The sequence below is a fragment of the Maylandia zebra genome, linkage group LG5 (assembly GCF_041146795.1).
Source record: "Maylandia zebra isolate NMK-2024a linkage group LG5, Mzebra_GT3a, whole genome shotgun sequence".
Lineage (NCBI taxonomy): Eukaryota > Metazoa > Chordata > Actinopteri > Cichliformes > Cichlidae > Maylandia > Maylandia zebra.
The window spans coordinates 7,827,770-7,851,667 of NC_135171.1; the positions used below are offsets into that span (position 1 = coordinate 7,827,770).

The 23,898-nt window shown below is 40.7% G+C and overlaps 1 protein-coding gene across 6 annotated transcripts in view; it reads right to left on the reverse strand.

Moving 5' to 3' along the window:
• The window catches only part of epha8 (eph receptor A8), a 141,582-nt gene that overhangs the window by 74,782 nt on the left and 42,902 nt on the right, over window positions 1-23,898 (reverse strand). For 4 of the 6 annotated variants that reach the window (XM_076883674.1, XM_076883673.1, XM_076883672.1 and 1 more), the window contains exons 1-3: window positions 3,657-3,969; window positions 1,564-1,617; window positions 236-379 (exon numbers count right to left, since the gene is read on the reverse strand). In XM_076883674.1, the coding sequence (XP_076739789.1) occupies window positions 236-379; window positions 1,564-1,617; window positions 3,657-3,842 (384 nt within the window). In that variant the 5' untranslated portion in view covers window positions 3,843-3,969. Of the gene's footprint in view, window positions 1-235; window positions 380-1,563; window positions 1,618-3,656; window positions 3,970-23,898 lie in introns of those variants that run through there. The other 2 variants (XM_004559885.2, XM_004559886.2) reach the window with 1 other exon arrangement.

Genomic DNA, 23,898 nt, shown 5'->3' on the forward strand with positions numbered 1-23,898 from the left:
AGGTTTCGGATGGTCATAATTAGTGTTGTGATGAAAAATGCTTTAATTTTAGCACATAAGACAGACCACCAGATGGCAAATGTTTGATACCATTACTCTGAGTTGACATAATACTCAGAATAATGAGCATACTCAATACAGTGAACACAAGTTACTCTGTGTGCATTTTCTTTGCCAGCTTTAGTCAACAAATGTTGGACTTCACGCCCCCCCCCCCTTCCAGTCTGTCTGTTACCTTGCAGGTGCCCAGTACTCCAGGCATGCTGTTACAGTCTCTCAGGGTGAACTTGACCTCGATGTAGATCCTCCTGGCTCCTTCCCGAGGGATCCAGCCTGTCACCAGCCAATTGTTCTGGCTCGGGCTCATCACGTTACAGACCTAATTCAGAGGAAGATCTGTTGTCATTTCACAGCTTCTATTTGGAACATGTACATAAAAGTCATTTGCCTTAACATTAGTTTAGAATAAAATAAATAAATAAATAAGAATATTTCCACATAAGAATTTTAAATGGGGAATAAAAAATGATTATTTTTATTGCTAGCTCTGGCAGGCAATTTTCTAATTTAATTTGTTAATGTTAATTAATATTTAAGAGCAAATAATTAGTATTTAAGTAAGCAAATTGTTGAAATTTTTCATTTTAATAAGTAAACTCTAAAGTAAAGTGTTTATAAACTACACAAATGTCGCACATATATTTGCATTTCGTTATTCTTTTCTCAATTTGAATTAATTTCATTAGCTGGGACCACGTCCGTCCGGCCCCATTACACCATTCAGGTAAGACTTTCAGAAAAAAACTGTGATGTGAGTTGAACGATGGAGAAAAACAAACAAAAAAACAAAAAATAGTCCCTATATTATTTAAAATATTATTTAACAACATCTAGAAGTCCAGGACTGGTCACTTAACACCAGACCTTTTGATGTAAAACATCTCGGCATCTACAGTTACGGCTGCAACAGTTTGGCTCAAAGTGGCTGTTCCTGCAGTCATGATGGGATTGCTCAGATTTAGCCAGTATATAGAAGTCAACTCAGAAAAAAATAATTCTATCAATATCTTTGTCGAATAAATGATTGTATAAGCTGATTTCTCTTATTGTTCGAGTATAATAGCTTTATCTATGGGAACTGTTTTATAAACAATAAAGTGTCCAACTATGTCAGGACATGGAATATCAGCCCTACTGATATACTTTCCTAGGATTTCATTGGATGTTTTTGTGAGTTAAAGACGATGAATGAAGACAAATACATGTCAAAGTTCCATCTGTCAAAATCATTCAGGTGCAGACTGAAAACTTACAGATAAGTTAAAATTTTTCAACTTTGGTACATAATGAGGAATTGTAATTTTTGCAGTATTAGTAGTGCACCATCTATATAACCTAATAAAATAAAGAACTGATTTATGATTAATTAATTCACAGTTTGTGTTTTAAAATCAAACTTAATTTAGATGGAAAAATCCCAGTTTCCCCAGGATCAAGGTAAAGGTCTTATAACAGTTAATCCTAACACACTCAGCCCCACAGTACAATACAAACATTACACACCTGGTATGTGTGGATAGGACTGAAGTACTCGTCCATCTCATTAATGGCATCCCACTGTGGAAAGAGAGAGCACGACAGAGAAGCAAACATTCTCAGGTTAGTCAGACGTTCCTGCATTTCTCAGATTCATAGTTTCTATTTCCTATATGATCATGCATTCTTTTGTGATCATTAGTTTTGACATCAAATAAAACATGAGGCGAGTGCCGTCACAGAGGCGGCAGTCAAGCAGCAGATGCGTCATGTGCTGTATATGAATCTCAGAGAATGTGAAGAGCAAGGTCTCAGTTTCCAGATGATTGGTGGTGATTTCAAACCTCATTATCTTGTGCGTGTGTTGGAGTGACAAATGTTTGCCAGTCAGAAAAACCTGACCTTCACATTCTTTTTCTCTGAAAAGCATCTTTTTTCTCGTTTTTAATCTGTTAAACTTAAGATTTTAGATGCTGATTCATTCCACCTGATCGTGCTGGTGCACGATACACACATGCGATCACAAGATCTACATTTCAGCATTGTTGGAATTCACTTTATGGAATTCCGATGGGGAGCATTTCCTTTAATGTAATCCGCCTCATGTACATGCATGTGATCTGATTTACACTGTTTACTGAATACCGTTGGTGGGTAATTATAGCATTACAGGAGGAATAGTAAGTGCAATGCTTTGGTATTTCCAAAAGTGCTTATGTGTGTTACACTTCCTTGCATCTACATTCAGCCTTAGATAGAAAGTCAATCACAGGAAGCCCCTTTCACTCCTTTCCTGTATGGAGGAGGCAGATATACAGTACCTGTCAGCTGAACTCCTAAATTCGTCTATCTACAGATACCCAGAAAATGTTCAGTTTTTATGAAGTACAATAAACAAGAATATTAAGTTCAAAATCATGTATTTAAATGCACCATTGGGCACTGTTCTGCATCTTTCCAAGAAGAGGCCTCTGCCTTACTAAACATACCGCTCAGACTATTTTTGTATTCACAAGCACAACAAATGTAAACGAGGCATTTTAATTAGCATCCATTTGCATTTCATTTCACATGCAGATATGCCTGAAACTGTATAGCTGGTTGACACATAACTGTCAAATCCCACATTTTTAGTCAAATTAGTCAATGTGAGGGTCTAGAATCAGATTTCAGTGTAGGGTGAAAGTCCAATTCACCTGACTTTATGATAATGATGAGTGTACAGGTAAAATACACTTTACAATACTTCATAAGCAGCTAAAGAGAACAGAGACACCCAAAGCACATATATAAGGCATTGGTACACTTTTATTTACAAAGCTATGCTTGGATTGCTGCCTCCTTATATTTGTACTTTGCTCACAAGGACAAATAGTGGTTCTTACTCCTTGCGTTCAAATGATCAGCTGCTGCTGTCTGTTCCCCTTGCCCGCACAGAGCTGGGTAAGAAAGCCTTTGTCCACTCTGCGCCTTTTTCGTGGAATCTGTTACAGAAAGACTGGAAACTGACTGAACTGTTGTCTTTAAATGTTTTTAAAACTAAACTCAAAGGCCTACAGACTGCCTCAATAATGTGTAATTGTTTTGTGTAATTTTAACTTTGTTTGTTCGTATGTATTTGTTTTGAAATGTGCTGCCTCTTGGCCAGGACTCCCTTGAAAAAGAGGTTTTTGATCTCAACGGGACATTCCTGGTTAAATAAAGGCAGTGTTGGGAAGGTTACTTTTAAAATGTATTCCATTACAGAATACAGAATACATGCCCCAAAATGTATCCTGTAACGTATTCCGTTACGTTACTCAATGACAGTAACGTATTCTGAATACTTTGGATTACTTAATATATTATCATGCTTTTTACAACAACGTGAATGTACTATTGTTGTGTGATTTATTACTATTACTGAAGGTCCGCGACTCCGAACTGTAGTAAAGGGACCTCTGACTAATACGGCGGGGTCCCTGTCAGCTCGTAGCCGAAAAATAGCTTTACTTTGTTGTCTGGGTCAACTTTTCCTGCGAGAGACAGAGAGAGGCGTTGAAAGGCTGCTCCAACGGAACTTATTGTTTCGGAGGAAAACACGAACACGGTGTACAGTCGAGTCTTAATAGCTTACTTACAACTGGGCTCGTCAGGCACTCTTCTTGGCTGCAGTGGTTATTATTATATTTACATGCTTCCAGCTCCCGTTTTTGCTCGATGACAACTCGTAGTTTTCCACTCCCCTTTTTCTCCCTCCTGGCGCTCACAGACCCATAACGTGTATGGCAGTCCATTCTCCCTGCAGCACGGACTACACTGCCCATGATGCTACATTCTTTAGAGCTATGCTTGTAGCATTCTGCCTGTTAGCTTAGCACAACAACAACGAAATGGCGCTCTCTCACCCAGGAAACACACAGTCGCAGAGAGAGAGAGAGCGTCGCCCTGTAACCATGGCAACCATAACGCTGCCGCCTGGAACAACAGAACGTAGCTGTCAAACAAACCCAAACAGTCCTGACCCGCGACAATATGAAACAGGGAAGTACCGCAGTGCAATCCATTTATTTCAACAAAGTAACTGTATTCTGAATACCACCTTTTTAAACGGTAACTGTAACGGAATACAGTTACTCATATTTTGTATTTTAAATACGTAACGGCGGTACATGTATTCCGTTACTCCCCAACACTGAATAAAGGTTAAATAAAAATTAAATAAAAAATATAGTCACCTCTGGACATCCATCCTGTAGCTAGCGACAAGTTCATAGTTAGGGTTAGATTTACATTTACCCCCAATATGGAGTTTTTAAATTTTGGCTTACCAAAAGGGAACTCTTATAAAAAGTAGGACTGTAAGACCAATTTAACATTTAGTTACATTTTAAAATTTTACAGGTGGCTGTAGCTCAGGAGGTAGCGCAGGTCATCTACTGATTGGAAGGTTGCTGGATCGATCCCTAGCTCCTCCAGTCTGCATGCCAAGTATCCTTAGGCAAGGTACTAACCCCAAATAAGAGTCTAAATGTGTATGAATGAATTAGGAAGCACTAAGAAGCTTAAAAGACAGTGCTTGTGTGATTGGATATATGTGGCATGTTGTATAGTGTACTCCAGGCGAGTAGAAGAGAGCTATACATGGATCAGCCTGTTCACCATTTAGTCTCTGTATTTTACCATGTATCTAAAATGATAAGATAAGATAAGATAAGATAACCTTTATTAGTCCCACACGTGGGAAATTTGTTTTGTCACAGCAGGAAGTGGACAGTGCAAAAGTTATGACGCAAAAATTAGAATACAATAAGAATAAATACAGTACACAGCTGTACAGAATAGAATAAAATAATATACTATATACAGTAGAATAAAATAGAATAAAAATATACAATAAGATAAAAATAGAATACGAATGCTATATACAACTGAGTAAAAATACAACGATGCCAGAAAAGATTATTGCACTTAGTGTTATTGCACATGTGTGGATGTGTGTGTTTGTTCAGTTAAAGTCTTTGTTGTGGAGTCTGACAGCAGTGGGGAGGAAAGACCTGCGAAATCTCTCCGTCCCACACCGTGGGTGCCGCAGTCTGCCACTAAAGGAGCTGCTCAGTGCTGTCACAGTCTGCTGCATGGGGTGGGAGACGTTGTCCAACAGGGATGACAGCTTAGCCGCCATTCTCCTGTCACTCACCACCTCCACTGGGTCCAGAGGGCATCCTAGAACAGAACTGGCCCTTCGGATCACCCTGTTCAGTCTCTTCCTGTCCCCAGCAGAGATGCTGCCGCCCCAGCAGACCACACCATAAAAGATAGCAGAAGCCACCACAGAGTCATAGAAGGTCTTCAGGAGTGGGCCCTCCACCCCAAACGACCTGAGTCTACGCAGCCTGCTCTGCCCTTTCCTGTAGAGGGCGTCTGAGTTATGAGTCCAGTCCAGTCTGTTGTTCAGATGAACACCAAGGTACCTGTAGCTGTCCACAGCCTCAATGTCCATACCTTGGATGTTCAGTGGTTGCAGTGGAGAATGCTTGTGCCTGCGGAAGTCTACCACCAGTTCCTTGGTTTTACTGGCATTGATCTGGAGGTAGTTCAGCTGGCACCAGTCCACAAAGTCTTGAGTCAGTCCTCTGTACTCCTTGTCGTCCCCATCAGTGATGAGGCCGACTATTGCAGAGTCATCAGAGAACTTCTGCAGGAAGCACTGGGTGGAATTGTGGGAGAAGTCTGCAGTGTAGATGGTGAAGAGGAATGGAGCCAGAACCGTTCCCTGTGGGGCCCCCGTACTGCAGACGACCCTGTCCGACACACAGCCCTGAGTCCTCACATACTGTGGTCGGTCGGTGAGGTAGTCCAAAATCCAGGTAGTGAGGTGATGGTCCACTCCAGAGTTCTCCAGCTTGTCCTTCAGAACCGAGGGAAGAATGGTGTTGAAGGCACTGGAGAAATCAAAGAACATGATTCTCACAGTGCTTCCAGCGGTCTCCAGGTGAGCGAGGGAACGATGTAGGAGGTGAATGACGGCATCATCCGCTCCAATGCCAGGCTGGTAGGCAAACTGAAGTGGGTCCAGTGATGAGCTTGTTAGGCGCCAAAGCTGAGCCAGGACCAACCGCTCCAGGGTCTTCATCAGGTGGGATGTCAGAGCCACCGGCCTGTAGCTGTTGAGGTCCTTGGGGCGTGAAGTCTTTGGCACTGGTACAACACAGGAGGTTTTCCAGAGCTGTGGGACTCTTCCCAACCTCAGGCTCAGGTTGAAGAGGTGCTCCATCACCCCACACAGTTGGTCCGCGCAGGACCTGACGACCCTCGAGCTGATGCCATCTGGGCCCGCTGCCTTCTTGCCATTAATCCTCCTCAGTTCCCTCCTAACCTGGGTGGTTGAGAGAGACAGGCTGGAGCCTTGTGTTGAGTGTGTATTGGATGCTGTTGTTGGGGGTGGGGAGGAGTGAGCAGGGTGCAACCCAACTCTCACTCTGTTGGATCTTAAAAGCTGAATATCCAGGTGCAAACCTGTGTTTCCATGGAGGGAACATAGGCTTGCACTTTCACACCTGTTGAGCATCAACTCATTGTGCTGTGTATTTAAGGGCCAACTGTGGCAGTCGTTCTCTGCCAGTTCATTATGTCCACTCAGTATTTTTATCTGTCTTCTATTTCTTTGCCTGAAGTCTGATCCATACTGAAAAATGCAACCCTGAATGGACAGCACGTCACAGTACAAATAGATAATAATCGAAAGCGTACTGCAAAAGCAACCCAAGAGTTTCTCAAGACAATGAGAAAGGAGATTCTTCAATGGCCAAGTCGGTCACCTGAACTGAACCCAATGAGGCATGCTTTTTAGTTTACTGAAGAGAAAACAGAAGGGAGAGAGACCCACAAACAAGCTGCAGCCAAAGGTGGCTGCAGTTAAGGCCTGGCAAAGCATCTCAAGGGAGGATACACAGCGTTTGGTGTCCATGGTTCAACACTTCAAGCAGTCATTACTCAAAACAATTCTTTAAGTTGTGATGTCAGTTTTTCCACTTACTTTTGTGTCTCTGAAAATGTGACACTATGTATTTCCAAAACAGTTATTGACATACTATACAGTTTAAAATCCACTCAATCTGTACAGAAGCAATAAAAAACAAAACAACAACAAAATGTGATTGTCCATTTGCTTACGGCCCTGACTATATGTTGACCAACTGGCACCCATATTTCCTACACTACTTCCTGGGTAAAAATCATACCAGTTCACACTGTAATTGCACACGACACTTTGAGACAAATTTTGAGTGTAGCTGTCAAACTCAGCAGCTATTGCAAGCTTCTTTGTTTTGCTAACAAATATATACTTTTTAATCTTTGTGCCACGTCAGCATCAACAGGAAGTATTTACTTGTCATTTGTTATCCTGACCCTAACCTGTGAAACCTTTTGTATACAATGTGACTATCAAAGAATTTTAACTAAACTATGTGAGAAATATTTGTATAATTCCAGGAGAGAAAGATTTTTAAATCTTTATTTTGTTGCGAACTTTGAAAGTGTTTTATTACATGGTGACCACTGACATTAATGTTCACTCAGGTAACGCTTCTAAATAACTACTCAAACAATGACCTCCTCCTTCACCAAGAGAATAGAAACTCTTCCCATGAGCTGTTACATCAGAGGTAAAGTTGATACGTTTGAATCGTCACCACGATGTCACAGAAACTCAGGACTGATCATTCCTGAGTATCACAAGCTTGAGTGAAGCCAATTTGTATGCGTGTTTGAATTAAGTAATGCATGTGTGTTTAACCCCCGGGTTATCCATGATCCTCCTGGGCTGAGAATCCTTGCGCAAGTGGCGAAGTAATTGAAAGGGAAATCGCTGACCCCAGGAAGCTTGGGGCCGACCCCCAGCTGAACTCAACCTCGGATAAGACGTCTGGGTTTTCCGTAGAAGCCCTTCAACTTCTTTCCTCATCCTGAACTCAATCTGTGCCCTCCCTCCTTTCCCCAGATTCCTCAACACATGCCCCCCCCCCCCCCCCCCCCCCCCCACCACCACCACCACCCCACCACCACCACTAGATAATTAAGATGTAGAAAGCCTCAACCAACCTCACCCTTCCCTGCCATCCTCATCCTCTCATCTTTATCAGTTAAATTGAAACTGTCCTTGAACTTGTAAAGACCCCAGCTAATTAGCGGGGTGTATACCTCTCTACCTCCCTCATTATTCCTGTCTTGCCATCACTGTGCTCTCAACCTTTTTTTTGGTTCCACTTTTCTTGGGAAATCTCAGAGTTTAGCTCCTGGTAATTTTCTTCTAGCGTGAAAAATCACAGCAGCTGACGGCAGACTGTCAGGAGGTTGGGAGTGGTTCGGCAAGCAGGGAGGGAACAAGATTGAACCAGATTGCTTGTACTTTAGTTTGGAGAATAATGGAAATCTTTGCAGCTATTCCTCAGCAAACAGACAGGGAAAAGAAGAAGTGAAAGATTCAGCAGGGCATGTTTATCTTTCTGAGAGCACGATAAGGGAGTTTTCTATCACCCCAACAACAGAAATGCAGTGCTTCACAAAGCGGCCAGCTGACAGTGTGGTGTAGGTGCGCGTGGCATTGTGTGTGTCAGACAGAGTGAGAACGAGTGTGAAGTACAACAGAGACACAAAATGCAGCAGAGAACAAAATTAATTGGCTGTAATTATTGGAACAAGTCTGCCAGAGATCAGTAATATCTTCCCCACTCGCTGTCTGAGGAGGGTGCACAGTATCCTGCGGGACCAACATCACCCTGCGCGCCACCTTTTCCATCTGCTGCCCTCAGGGAGAAGGTACAGGTCTATACAGGCCAGAACATCCAGACTGGCCAACAGCCTGTATCCACAGGCTGTGAGGCTCCTGAACTCTCTGCCCCCCTCTCACGGACAATAACCATATCCAACTTCTTAATAGCAATGAACTGGTCTGCATTGGTGCATCATATCTTTATTCTCTTCCCCCTCCTGCCCCCCCCCCCCTCTTTCTTAAATAGATAACTATCATATCTGATATCATATCTCACAGTACAATAATATTGAATGGGTTGCATTGTTGTATTTTGTCATGTTTCTCAGGTCTTTGTCTGAATTTCTACGAACATTATTGCTAAGGATTGTCTTATTGCATTGGAGTCACACTGGGTTAAATATGTACACTTGGGTTTTAAGGGGTATTTATTATTTTCTTCTTTTTTTTTGGGTTGTATGGAAGCCCCAAACGCAATTTCATTGTTCTTGACAATGACAATAAATAAATAAATACTAAATACTAATACTAAATCACACATCTGTTTCCTGCCTTTCAGATCATCAGATCTCTCATCAGGAGGAAGCAAATGTGACAGACGGAGAGTAAAAAGCCACTCGTATTTTCTGAGGTTTTAGGTCAAAGTACTTCTGGACTGCAGCATGTATCAAAATGACAAATGTGGCAAAATTCCTCTCCAATATAGTTTGCTTAATTTTAGAAATCCAGACAATGTACGCCGGAAATATTTAAAGTGCCATGCCACGGTTTGACTGGATTTTCTTAAAGCACATTTTTTAAACCACATCAAAATAAACATGACCATCCTCCACATCGATAACTGGGGTTAAAAGGCAAAACTGCTCAGGTTTGTTCAAGTGATAAAGATTTTAAAAAACTATTTCTCTCATCTGCGGAAAGACAAATTTCCATTTTCTGAACCTAATTTTCAGTGTCCTGAACCCATTTATTAAATAAGTCACTTTTTAGATAAGCCTTGAACAAGTTTCACCTGTTAAGACACTGAAATATTTAATGTTTTTATAGAACTTTAAACACATTCTCACTCATTCAAAACATTTTTTTCCTTGAGTTTTATTCACTTGAGTTCATAGTGGTAATCACACTTAGTGCCAATGATTCAATGAAAGCCAGGTCAGCACTGGCTGAAGGGGTGGAGATTAATAATTGCAATTGTAAGAGGCTGAAGAAAGAAAGAAAAAACCCAGTGACAGTTCTTTGAGATGAAACTGAGCTACTGCAGTAGAACATGTTTTTATTCATGGTTTGACAGCCCGTTAATTTAAGGTCTGTGAACTTTATCTAATGGGTTAAAGCTTTGCCAAAAGAGTAGCCGATTCAATAAATTAGCTCGGTGGTGGTGACGATTTGATCCAGAGAATATAAGTTGGCACTGCAACAAATCAGAAAAAGTGTAAGTTAACTGAGGAATGAATCTGCAAATCCATAGAGGTGCAGGGAGGACATGTGTGGGAGGAGGAAAATGGTCTAAAGTTTTTCATGAGTAGAGATTTGGACATTAATCTCATTTTTATGGCGAAAAAAGAACTAAATACAAACAGCGTCCAGGACAGAAAGAACTGTGTTGTCTGCGTGTTGGACTGTAGCCTCAGGTTTATACTGTTAACTGGTAACTATGAGACAATGTGTTTGATATCATTTAATGGAATAACAATAAAGAAATGTAACCGCCAGTGCAAGTAATTACTTTTTCTGGTGAGTAATGTGTTGTATTATTAAGAGAAAAGTAATGAGTAATGTGTAATCCATTACTCTTCTTGAGTAACTATACCAACACTGATAAACAGTTTGATACAACAGTAAACAGAAGCGATAAGGCAGAGTGCTTGATAAACCACCGACTGTCTGTACCTCAGTCCACCGATCTCCAAAGCATGCCCTGAAAGGACAGATAACATGACTGATATATCACTTCTTCATTAGGAAAAATAACAAGCAAAGACAAAGTGATAAAAAAAATCCAGGCTGGTGATAACTTCTCCTTATTTATTGCTAATTGTGTTTCCAATCAGGATGTCATGGGGTCACGCAGTCAAACAGCTCAGCCTCTGCTAACTCTGCGGCAATTATTTCTTCCCTGATCCACATTCTTTGATTTATCCAATTCTTTACACCCCCTTTCTCTCTTTAATCTCAATTTCTTTTGTTTGTCTCCGTCCATTTACTGTTTCCAAAGAAGCTGCCATCTGAGTGGCCGGGAGATCAGAGAAGCTGTTGTTAAGCAGAATAAAAGCGTTTGTTAAAGCAGTCGTTTCTAAGCTGCCGTCTACACCTTGCGGGTTTATTCTCACAGACGTTGGACGTCCTGTACCATGAAATCTATATCAGTCTATTCATAATGTGTGATATGAAAGAGAATGGATGCTGAAAAAGATAACAGAGAGAATCAAAGGCTGACTCACAGATATGTAGAGAGGAAAGGAGTTGAAAGGAGGGGTTAATGTGTGCTCATGACTGTAGCATAAACACACATGCTGTCGTAGGGAGTCTGCTGTGCTGATGAATAATACGTCCTGCTTAGTTTCCACATCTCATACAAGTTTCCAACCAAGTATGCTCCAGGCTTCAGACCACACAAGCAAACAAAGTGTTGTTGAACTGATCGACATCTTAATGAAAAATAAAAAGAAGACTGAGGCAAAAATGACACAAGTTCTGTTTCTCACTGTAACCTATCAGTATGTCCCCTCTTTTTGTCCTTATTTGTATTTTCCTCCAAGCACCCATGCTTATTTACATAGACCTCCATCCATGTGGTTACAATGAAATAACCTCAGATGCCCTGTTCACCCTTATATTCCATTTGTAGTTTTGACTAATCCTGTAAAATCTGCAAAAACATAATCAAAATAAACAGTAATAGCAAAGCATGAACACCTTGATTGACACTAATGTGGCAGCTGTTACAATGAATTGAATTAATTTTTAATGTAGGTGGGTGGCTGAACTGGATTTTTCCCCATTATATGAAACAGACAATTTAGCTAAAAAGCAGAAAATCTAACGGAACTTTATTAACTAGGAAATTGCTGCAGTTCCCCTTAGTTTGCATGAATGTCTGCAAACTCTCCCGATTCACTCACCAAGCTGTAGTGCAATGTGAACCATGAACACAGAGCATCTGCCTTCAGAGTAAAAGTTGTGGCTTCATCTTTTACACTGGTCTCCATTTCAAATTTGTGTCACACTTTTTGCGGTTGGAAGGGAGAGGAATGAAGGTCTGCAGCAGCAAGACAGAACGTGTGTGAATGAGAGAGAGAGACAGGTATAACAGTGAGGAGCAAGGAGCAGAGCTAATAAAGGCTGATGAGTTCAAATGTGCACAAGAGAAGTGAAGAAGAGAGTGCAGAGAGGTGGAGAGGGAGGAGTTTCAGGGGGGATTTGTGACAGCATGGACAAGTTAAGAAATGAGTACATCAGAGGAACAGCACAGGTTTGGAGACAAAGTTAGAGAAGCAAAGGCAAGATGGTTTGGACATGTGCAGAGACGAGATTGTGGATATTATTGGACAAAGGATGTTGAATGTTGCAGGAAAAGAGAAAGACAAAGGACGTTTTTCTGAAAAATGTCATGACAGACGACATGCAAGCACCCTCCTCTGGTGTGACAGATGAGGGTGTGTAAAGGCAGATGACCTGCTAAGAGAAAGAGTTCAATACGACTTGGAGAGTAGTTGGAAAGTGTTTACAGGCAAGTTGGTGTTTTACATCCAACCTTTTGGCAGTCGCTGTAATCAGCTTTTTTTGGCAGCACCATACAGTTGTGGTCAGAAGGTTACATACAATTTGGGGCTTTAATCATTTCTTGAAACTGTTCTTTTTCCCCGGGGGACTGATTGTACAGCATACATCTTAAATCACTTTAGAAAACAAGAATCAGGGGCACACGTTTTCATTTACTTTGGATTTTCTCTAATCCACACAGGGTCAAAAGTATAGATTCATAAATTATAGATTCATAAATCTGTTTAGTAATGAGGGAACATTTGGGCATTAAGAAGGGAGCCAGCAGCAACAAATATAATGTGTACAATTAGCAGTACGAGCTGTGTAACTAATGAAGATCCTGTGATGCAACTGCTGGAAATAGTGAGCAGCAGTACTCTGGCAGTTGTGCCTGTGAGCCGTGACTGTTCAGAAGTGTCATATATATGTCTGCATGACAGTTATTAACTGTGTTCAATATTTAGACAATGTGTTAGCTTGTTCCATTTTTACTGCAAAAGTTGGATAATGGAACAATGTGTTGCTTTGCTGTACTAAACTGGATTGCACATCTTTACTGGCTACTAAAATCCACAGATTATTGCCATGCCCTGTGTAAAATACTAACACACTATCTGTCAGACTTCTGCACTTAACGGCCAGACTATACTAATAATATTTTACCCCACTCCACAACCTGCATTAAAGCAGACACAAGTTTTTAGAAGAGAAATGAAAAAAAAAGAAAAGACAAAGGAGACACAGCTGATGAATGGTGTCTTCCTTGAGAGATCTAATTTCAGATTAGTATATTTGATGGAGCTGTGGACAGCCAAAGAATGGCAGAGGGAGGGGAAACAAAAAGAGACGCTGAAGACTAAGAATAAGTGGAGTCTGCTGGCTGGCTAATACTGTGTGTGTATGCGTGTGTGTGAGCATGTATGTGTATGTGGAAGCTCATTGGTGGCATTTCCAGGCTTAATGCTGGGCTCTATGTGAAGTAACAGGTCTGAATATTAACTCAGTGGAAATATCAGGTTCTGCCCCGCACCTTTCTGCTTCTCATACTATCAGCCACACAACCATAACAGACTTAATAACTCCTGTGTGCGCATCTATGTGTGTGCGTGTGTGTGGGTGTGGGTGTCTGTGGGCTCTTTGACAGCGATAACCTTTCTGGAATAGGAGTGTTAATTGCACTGGTCTGGGATCAGTAGGGGAAATGGTCTAATTGCTATTAATATCTATTCTGAGATGCAATTTTTACCAGATTCTGTGCGCAGCTGTGTGCAAAAATATTCAAACAAACGTGAATTTGTTATACAATCGTTTTTCCAAAGAATGTATGAAAAAAGTATCTACAGTGGCAGCGTCCACGGCAGAGGTCCACAGCAGTGTCAGCTTATGGTCTCAGTTCACTACTGCAGCCAGCAGGAGAACAGTTCCATCTTTGATGATATCCGTTTCACAAAGTGCTTTTGCATATTTGTCACACCTAAATGATTCAGATCAGACAAATTTTAATATTAGACAAAAATACCCCGAGTTCAGTTTTATATGCCACACCCAGGCCTAGTTACTGCCAGACCTGTTGTATTAAAAAATCTCTTAAACGGAACCTGTCTGTGTAATTAGATTGACCCTTCGCCCCACAAGTGCATCAGCCCTCTGGGCAAATGCCGGGAATGCCAGATTGCCAGACCAGCCACGCCCGGAGATGTATCTGGATTTGTCTGTGCATACATTTTCATGTTTCTCATCCTTCCAAACTCATTTATTGTTTGTTCTATACAAACAAGAAATAAATGTTAATAAAGCAAAATTAATTTTCAAGCCAGCTGACCAGGAGCAAAACACTGTGTGAGAATAATGTTTTGGCAAACAGCGCCTGGGTAATAAGGGGAACTTATGAGCTAGACAGGCCTCCAATAAGTGGATAAATACATTAGATTTTAGAATGAGCAACTATTAGTTTTTGTTAGTATTAAAATTATTATCATTTTCTCAAAAAGCCTTTTTTTAAAGCTAAAGGTAAATCACATTTATTACTAATGAACTTAGAAAAAGAATATCACAGTGAACAAATTCTTAAATAAAACAGAGCAGTTATATTAGCTCCTTTTCATCCTTTCTATGCTAACGAGAGAAGAATCCAACATGTGTTTGTGAGAAGAATGTTTTATATGTTCTGTTTTCCAGGTCAGAGGGTAACGCTAACCCTAACACATTTTAGAGAAAGACTAAATAGAATATTTTTATCTGAATAGTTTTTGTTGTGTATCAGTTAGAATTATTATTTAATGGCAACATGTGAGAGAAAATCAAACAGGGTTAGGGATAGGGTTCTGGTTCTGGTCAGGGTCATCAATGATGACAACTTCGATATCACAGGGTCAATCACAGGCTAAAAGAGCAGCTACTGGTTTACTTTTTCTCAAGTGAAAATTGAGATAATACAGTACAGAAAATCCATATTTGTGTAGCTTGTCAGAGAGTGAGTTTCACTGGAACAGTCAAGATGATTTCTTCCAACAGTTAGCATTTTTAAAGCTATCAAAAATGCCTCATACATGTTCAGAAACTGCTGAAGGACTTGAAAAACCATTGCAACATACATGACCAGTCGAAAGCTTTAGAACACCCCAATTTTTCATTTTTTTCACTGAAAATCATGCAGTTTAATGCCTGATTGCACTCTGAAATTAAAGCATAGTACAAATAAGTAACTGGAGTTAAAAAAGAAATCATGAAATCAATTTATAGACCAAAATGTATTTTAAACATCTGACTCATCAAAGGTAATCTGATGGGCTTGAACCCATATTTGGGTCATTATCTTGCTGTAGGATGAACCCCTGACAAACTAGACGCACATACCAGAGGGTACTGCATGGTGCTGCAAAACGCTGAGGTAGCCGTTTTGGTTCAGAGTGCCTCACTCTGCACAAGTCACCGACCCTGGATCCAGCAAAACAGCCCCAGACAATCACACTTCCTGATGGTGATGATGCCACACACTGTGGAACCATCCTTTCGCCAACTCGACGCCTTATAACGATCCTGTGTGATGAACCGAAGATTTAAAAGTTTGATTCATCTGTCCATGATACCATCTTCCAGTCTTCAGTAGTCCAATCGCAGTGTTTCATGGCCCAGGCAAGCCTCTTTGTCTTACTCTGACGTCTGGCCTTCTTGCTGCAACTCATCCTGTCAAACCTGCAGCTCGAAGTCTTCTTTTCACAGTTGAAACTGAGACTTGCTACTACGACCACTATTAAGCTGTGCTTGAAGCTGTTGTCCTGTCGCCTATCACACAAGCTGTTAACTCTCAGAAACTTGTCCTCTGATTCAGTTGTGGCTTTGGGTCTGCCAGATCTTCCTGTCAGAGTTTGTTTCTGAATGCCTTTTGATGGTGAAGGAAACTGTACTCACTGACACCTTTACTTTCTTTGCAATTTCTCTGTAGGAAAGACCTACATTTTTAAGTATTATGATGGTCCGTGTCTCTTCCATTGTTAATTGCCTTTTTCTCACCATTTTTGTAGCAACACACTACTTTCTGCAGTACAGTACTGTTCAACTGATGCTCACGAGGGTATGGCACCACAGTGTGTTCCAACACTGCTTTTATGCAGACAGAGGAGGTTGTAAGTAATCCAGAAAATTTGGAACACTTGTAGGAATTAGTAGCTTCAAGGCTTGATCAAACGCTATTGCTGCAGAACAGCTTTAAATTTTTACCCATTTTGTGTTTCCTGAAAAAGGTCTTTTTGTATAATTCTGAAATGTACATTATTTTTTGGTAACTTTACCTTCCCCCGTTACATTTGTACCATTTCAAGCTATTCATTGGACTTGAATGACTTGAATTGCAATAAATAACTGGAAAAATTGGGGTCTTATAAAAATTTGGGGGCAGCACTGTTGCCACACAGCAAGAAGGTCCTGAGTTCAATTCCACCATCAGGCCGGGGTCTTTCTGTGGATGCGGGAGTGAGTGTGAGTGCGAGTGGCTGTCTGTCTCTGTGTGTTGGCCCTGCGACGGCCTGGCGACCTGTCCAGGGTGTACCCCACCTCTCGCCCTATGACAGCTGGGATAGGCTCCAGCGCCCCCCACAACCCTGAAAAGGATTAGCGGAAGCAAATGGATGGATAAAAATTTTGACTGTTAGTCGATATGACTCCAAAAGGTATTTCCTGAATACATTGCACAACAAACTCATCTTCCACCAGGTTCATTGGCACTCCATTTAAGGCCAGCCTTAGGGGTATGGGCAGGCTTTGGGTTAGGTTAACATGCATCTAATTTCATAGAAAAGGACACCAAATGGAAAAACCTTTCACTTAGGGTAAGGTTAAATTGAATGTTTGAGACTTCATTAAGAAGGTACCAGCTTCTACGTTCTAAAAACTGTGGCTGAAAGAAAACCCAACTTCTTTTTTTAAGTTATTTTAATGCATTAAATGGGTTTAGGTATGCTAGCAAAGTGTTTTCTGTCTAGAAAACACAAACTAAATGTAGAAGCAAAAAGAAAGAAAAAATTAAGCTTCCACTAGTGCAACAGGAGAATGCTTTGACTCTCAGATCATTTCACTCTGAACAGATGATCCCTGCTGCACCTGTTAAAGCCAGCAACACAATGGTGGCATCCTGGGGAGCCTGAGCTACTCAAACACCTGGGCATTCAAACCACGAGAGGGTCTTTACCAGTGATCCAGCACCTGTGGAACATCATTGCCTTCGCCTGACATCTTTATTAAGAGAAATATTTCCAAAGAGCTGCTGCAGAGGTGAGTAAGCTCCACCACCATCCAGCAGCAGTTTTGCTGAATTGTAGGATGCTACTGTCTCGTGGGAGGTTGTCGAGCCAATTACACTGTAGCGGATGGTCATCGAGAGGGTAGCAGAGATAGTTCAAAGACAAGCTAAAGGTGTCTTAAGGAAGTATGCAATCAGGCCTGGAGAATAGTCCTGCTGATGGCAGCAGAAAAGCACCCAGAGGGTTAGTTTTCTCATTGAGAAAAGCAATTCTAAACTAATTTAACTGTAATATCATCAATTAAGTCATAACACAGTACAGTGAAATACATTTTTTATGAGAAGCCTTTTCCTGTTTCAATATAAATAAGCAGGAGCTTAATAACTTGAATTACCAATTGATTTACTTATTATTATGATTAAAATGTGGTTAAATGAGTTGCAATCATTAAAAGTTTAGCATTAGCATTTTAAGAACAGATTTTCACTTTTAGTCGATTTTTTGATCAAATGAATGGGAATAAAAGATAAAGCTATGTCAGTGACACTGCTGGATATGTATGGTAGTGTTTCTGTTTTAATGCATTGGCACCAGCTCTTATACAACTTTCCTCTTCTGCCCTCAAAACTTTAAATTGCATCTTGTCCTGCTTAAGAAGCTTCAATTACACTCTGGTGAAAAACAGTTAGTGTTATAAGTTAGTGCTCATTTTAACTTTTCTCTCTATTTTAATGTTAATCAATTCAGCTTCAGGAAAACCTCTGAAGCAGCTGTAAACTCACAAGACAAGGCAAGAGCACTAACGGTTGGATTACACGTTTACGCTACACTTTGAGTCTGCTAGCATTCCCTGTTACTGAAACAGAGAAATGCAATGAAAAAGCTAATACTATAGTACATTTGGTGTGTATACAAGAAGATACGTACAGGGTGTGACCTGGCAGAGGGGATGTCCCTGGCTCTTCTAAATTATTTGGTCGCAGCAGATGGCCGCCCCTTCCTGAGCCTGGAGGTTTTTTCCTGTTATAAGGGAGGTTTTCCCTCCCACTGTCGCCAAAGTGCTTACTCATAGGGGGTCATATGACTGTTGGGTTTTTCTCCAAATGTATTATTGTAGGGTCTATCTTACAATATAAAGAGCTTTGAGGTGACTGTTGTAGGGCTTTTCTCAGTTTTTGACCAATAAATCATCTAGCTGACTTTGAAGTACTTGATGGATGTAACCAAATTTTTAATGGATTGTTAACAAATTATTAACAGAATTCATTCAAAACTGAAAGACATGAAAACATTACCAAGAAAAGAATCCCTTTGGCAGAGGTAATTATCCATCCATTCATTGTGCTCATCTATATTTCATATTAAATACTAAAGTTAGGTGTCAGCCCTGGAAAAATGTGAAATCGAGGTAGCATGTTGCATCTGCCATGTTACAAAGCATTTCATCTGTTGCACCGTTGCGTGTCATTGGATCACCACGGTCTGCAAGAGGAAACCATGAGGCTGAGAATACTGTGCATATTCATTTTATTTTATATGTTATAAATATTCTTGAAATGCACTTATAGATTGTTTAAGGGTTTGTAACTTTTTATTTTATACACCTCTGACCCATTTGGGCATCCTTTAAAGACCTCTAGTGGTCTTTCAAGTCACTTGTATGTACTACACCAATGCATGCATGTTTACCGGTTCCTACAGGCTTTCTTCTTGTGCTGGAGAGCACCTACTCTGGTGTAGGAGCTACAGCACCCTCATAAAAGACAGGGTGTTGAACTTTGAACTTTAAACAGCAGGAAGGATTTCCTCCAGAAGTTATAACTATGGAAAGTTCAAAAGTGCCTACTGGGTACTTTTTTCCAACTACCACAACAATTATATAGCCAGCTACAGTGAGACAGTGTATGCTATTCCGCTCTATGCCAGGGTTTGAATATTGAATCCTAGAAACAGAAACTAAAACAGAAATGTATGGTTGGTGTAAACTGCCCAGCTGTTCTACTCAGCCACATGTCACCAAGTGGAAGGTGCTGTGAAAAACAAGTATGTAAATGTCAATGTGCAATGTGTGTGTGTGTGTTCATGTGCATGTGTGGTGCATGCGTGTGAAGAAAACAAACACAAGGAAAAGGAGAAATAATAAGTAATGGCAACAGAGTGTTGGTTTTTGACACTTCAGCTCATCACTTGCTCATACACATCATGGCTTTCCTGGCTGAAGTTAATCACACTCGCTCTCTGCCTCGCTCTCAGACACACACACACCTACACACAGACACTGTACTGTCAGCTGTATCGATTGTGGGGTGGCCGGCGGATGAACCTGTCAAGGCCAACATAGACCGGACTGGAGGATAATGAAGTCTTCCTGCCCTATTTGACAAGCTCCAAGAGAGTGTGTTAGAGATTGAACGAATGTCTGTGCGTGCGTGCGTGCGTGCGTGCGTGTGTGTGTGTGTGTGTGTGTGTGTTTGAGAGAGAGAGAAGGCAAAACAGAGAAAGATGCTCCTGGGACAGCCCAGAGGCGTCCTAACATTGCCTGAATAAATTGGATGGAAAGAAGCCCCTTGAGTTGAAGACGTGATCTGTCATGATGTCATCTAAACGAGACTTGCAATGGGAGCGGTCAGGGTGCTAATAAAGACATAACCCCTCAACACACACGTGCGTGTGCAAATGCATCCCCACATATGCACGCACACACTCACAGACACATCGATTGAAGAGTAAGTGCGAGCTGACATTCCCCAGCTATTTTGCTGGGAACATTTTAATCTGGCTGTAACAGTGCTAAATTATTCTACTCACCTCTTGCTGTCTCTCTCCATCATTTCCCTCTATCTCTCCGTGTTTCTAGAAGCAAAACTTTAGTCTTGTTAACTAATTTACTGCCTTACTTATATAATAAGGTTATTTAATATTTGTTATGAAAAATCCTATCTCCATTTAATGACTGTAAAGAACTTAGTGTCAGTTAAGCCAATTTGTAAGAACAATCTGTCTTATACACCAACCCTTTGCAACATTAAAACTTCTGACAGATGAAGGAAATTGAAACTATCCAGATCTCCACCTGAGCTAAACAGTGAACAGAGACACCATGAAATTCACAAGATTCAAGAGATCTCCTGCCAGACAGTGGAGGATACCCCCAGAGGTCGTGTGTCAGTACCCCAGAAGCTGTTTAGCTCCACAAAGGAAACACAGTCAGGTGGTTTTCATTTTGTGTCTTAATGGTTTGTTTATACAATCTTATTTTTATTTTCGTTTTTAAAGTTGTTCCAGGAGACAAAATTTGATGTTCATGTTCAAACGGCTTCCAAGGCAAACCTTAAAGTAACTACTGTTTATTTTTTATTAGTATTTATCTGTAAGTATTAAGAATGTTCACAGAACCACAAGGTCACCCACCATGCAACCACCCGACAGAATTATAACGGTCGCCTTTCAGCCACCAGCTACTGCTGCTTGTTGTGTACACGTACGTGTAGGTTTCTGTTTGAACTTTACCTCCCTTCCTAACATCTGATTTAATTAAACCAAATTCAATCCAATTTGATTTGCACACAGCACCAATTCAGCAGCAGTGAAGCTTACATCTTAAACTGAAGAGCCTACATTAACAGAGAGAAAACTCCAACAATCACGTGACCGCCTGTGAGCAAGCACTTGGCAAAAGTGGGGAGGAAAAGCTCCCTTTAAACAGGAAGAAACCTCTGGCAGAGGTCTTCCTACATTCAGTTTTTTCTTCCAATAAAAAGATGCATCCTCTGTTGGGTTAACATCAGGTGACTTAAAGGAAATGATGAATATCACATTTTCTTGCAGTGAGAAACTCTTGGGTTGCTTTTGCAGCATGCTGTGGGTCGTTATCCATTTGTAATGTAAAACACTGTTTGATCAGTTTTTCCAGCACTTGGCTAAAGCAGAGTGCCAGGAGGAAGGGTTAGAAAGAGAGGACCCAAAGGCCCATTTCAGACAGAGCTTGACATGCCCCCTTTTAAATCTGGAAACAGAGGTTGACGGGCAATTTGAGCTGATGAAGAATTTCAGTGAAGATTGTTCAAAAACACATTTTACAGGAAATTAAAAGAAAAAATATTTCACATGTCAACAGTTATACCATTTAAGCAGATATCATGCATCATTCGTACATAATTTAAGGCACCAAATCAAAGGGAATGAATCTGACTGTTGGCGCTGCATACGGCAAATGTCTGCATCCAATCTCTAGCCCTCCGCCTAAAAATGACTCCACATTCAGGAAACCGCACAACGACAGCTTTAATCCATCTTCCTCTGGCATGGACTTGACACTTATTCCTCCTGTGTTCCCTGTGGGCAACCTCTCTATTTCTCCCTCTCACCTTTGCCTTTTTCACTCACTCTTAGTGACACGTGTGTCCCTTCCTGAACAACACTTCAAGATAAAAATAACATAATTGAGCCAGCAGACTATCAGCAGATCCATGCTTAATGCATTTGTTATGTCACAGTACATTCACACAATACTGCTGAATCCAAACTTCTCACCCACTTTGTGAGTCAAACACAGTGCGACTGTTCATGTAGGAGTCACGCTCTGTGCAGTAACAACAGCTTTTTGTGACACAGTCCTTCTGCTGCACTTGTATTTTCTCTAAACTAAGAACATCAGAAAGCTGCTGTGCCCAGAACCGGATGCTGCTGGCATGGCACATCCATAACACTGTAAACTGTCAGGATGGCAAAAAACGACCTTATCCTGTATACGTGCTGCATGTGTGTGCGTGAGAATGTGTGTATGGAAGTGTGACAGAGAGACAGGGAGAGTTAGAAAGTGTCAAAATATACTTATCAAAGAACCCACGAGGTCTCACTAATCTTTTCCTCTCTTACACTGTGTCTCAGTTAAAAGTCAAGCCGGACTATGAATACACATATTATTATTACCATAACATTATCATCATCAGATATTAAAGCAGAAGGTTTGGATATCTTAGTTTGCAGAGGTGGGACCAAGTCATTGTTTTGCAAGTCTCAAGTAAGTCTCAAGTCTTTATCCTCAAGTCTCAAGTCAAGTCTCAAGTAATGTCAGGCAAGTCAGAGTCGAGTCTCAAGTCACTGGTGTAAAAGTCCGAGTCAAGTCACAAGTCTGAAACTTTGAATTTCAAGTCCTTTCGAGTCTTTAAAAAAAAAAAAAAAACGAAAAAATAATGTTGCAGTTATGCTAAATGTAAATATTAGACCATGTAATTTTAAAATCTGTGTTTTTCTCAACACATGACAAAATAGTGAACTTAGAAAATATACACAAATTGTGTCGCATGACAAAAATATCATACACATTAAAAAAAAACTATATCACCAACGTAGCCTGGACAACATTTGCTAGTTAGATGAAGTCAGCTATCTCATCGTAGCATATTTATATGCATATTTATAATCATACGGTTCTTGGAGTGAGTGCACACACTCATGAAGTTTAGTAACTTCCGGTCACTGCAACAAGCCCAGGTACAGTTTACCGACGGATGGGTACAGGACCTTGAAATGCACCGTGTAGAACGAAAGACCATCGTACGTATCATAAGTTTACCAGTCTCACAAATCGTCGTCATAAATACACATTCGTTAACCGTTTATTAATAGGACCTTTGAGCTCAACGGTAATTAATTAGTAGTGGAAATCATTTCTGGTAGCATCACAGAAATGTAGCAGTGACAATAATATTGTATGCTGTAATCGTACTGGGCAATTAGTGATACAAAAAACCTGTTTTATCCTGTGAATAAAAGTATATGTTTTTGTCAATGTACCATAATAACAGAAGCGAAACGCAATATTGTGTCAGGACAATTCACTATTTATGCACAATAAATAAAGGAGCATAGCGCGACAATTTCTGTTCAGTGCCAGACTTGCTTGTAACCTATATCACTAATTATGTTATGAAAATGACGTATTAACTACTAAAAAACACTGACCTTCGTGTAAATGCTTGGAGCAGACTAACCTGTGAGCTGGAGTGTTCTGGGACGTTATATTTGATCTTTGAATGGCTGCAATCCAGTCGCGTCTTTGTTACTTCGGAAACATGGCTCGAACAATTTCTCTTCAACGACGTAATCCGATAACAACCGATCTCTTTACCCGTCGGCTTCCCGTGGCTGTCATGCGACCGGCTATTGCAGTTAATAACACAACAGCTTCTTGACATTTTTGTGTTTCTTTTTATCGCTGTATAACTGATTTTAATTGAAAGCCTGCGTGCGCTAGTACCGCTTGCCACGAGTTCCCAGAATCCTTTGCGGTTCTACCCGTGAATGACGTCACATTTTCAATCTCTATATAATATGCATGTTAAATTTTATATTTGGGGTAAAATATCAAGTCTTTTCAAGTAAACCGGTTCAAGTCCAATTCAAGTCCCAAGTCATTGGTGTAAAAGTCCAAGTCAAGTCACAAGTCTTAGAACATTTTTTCAAGTCAAGTCTAAAGTCATAAAATTAATGACTCGAGTCTGACTCGAGTCCAAGTCATGTGACTCGAGTCCACACCTCTGTTAGTTTGTATTAAATTTGAAGGAGTGCAGGCTCTGGTTTAGCTCACTGGGAAAA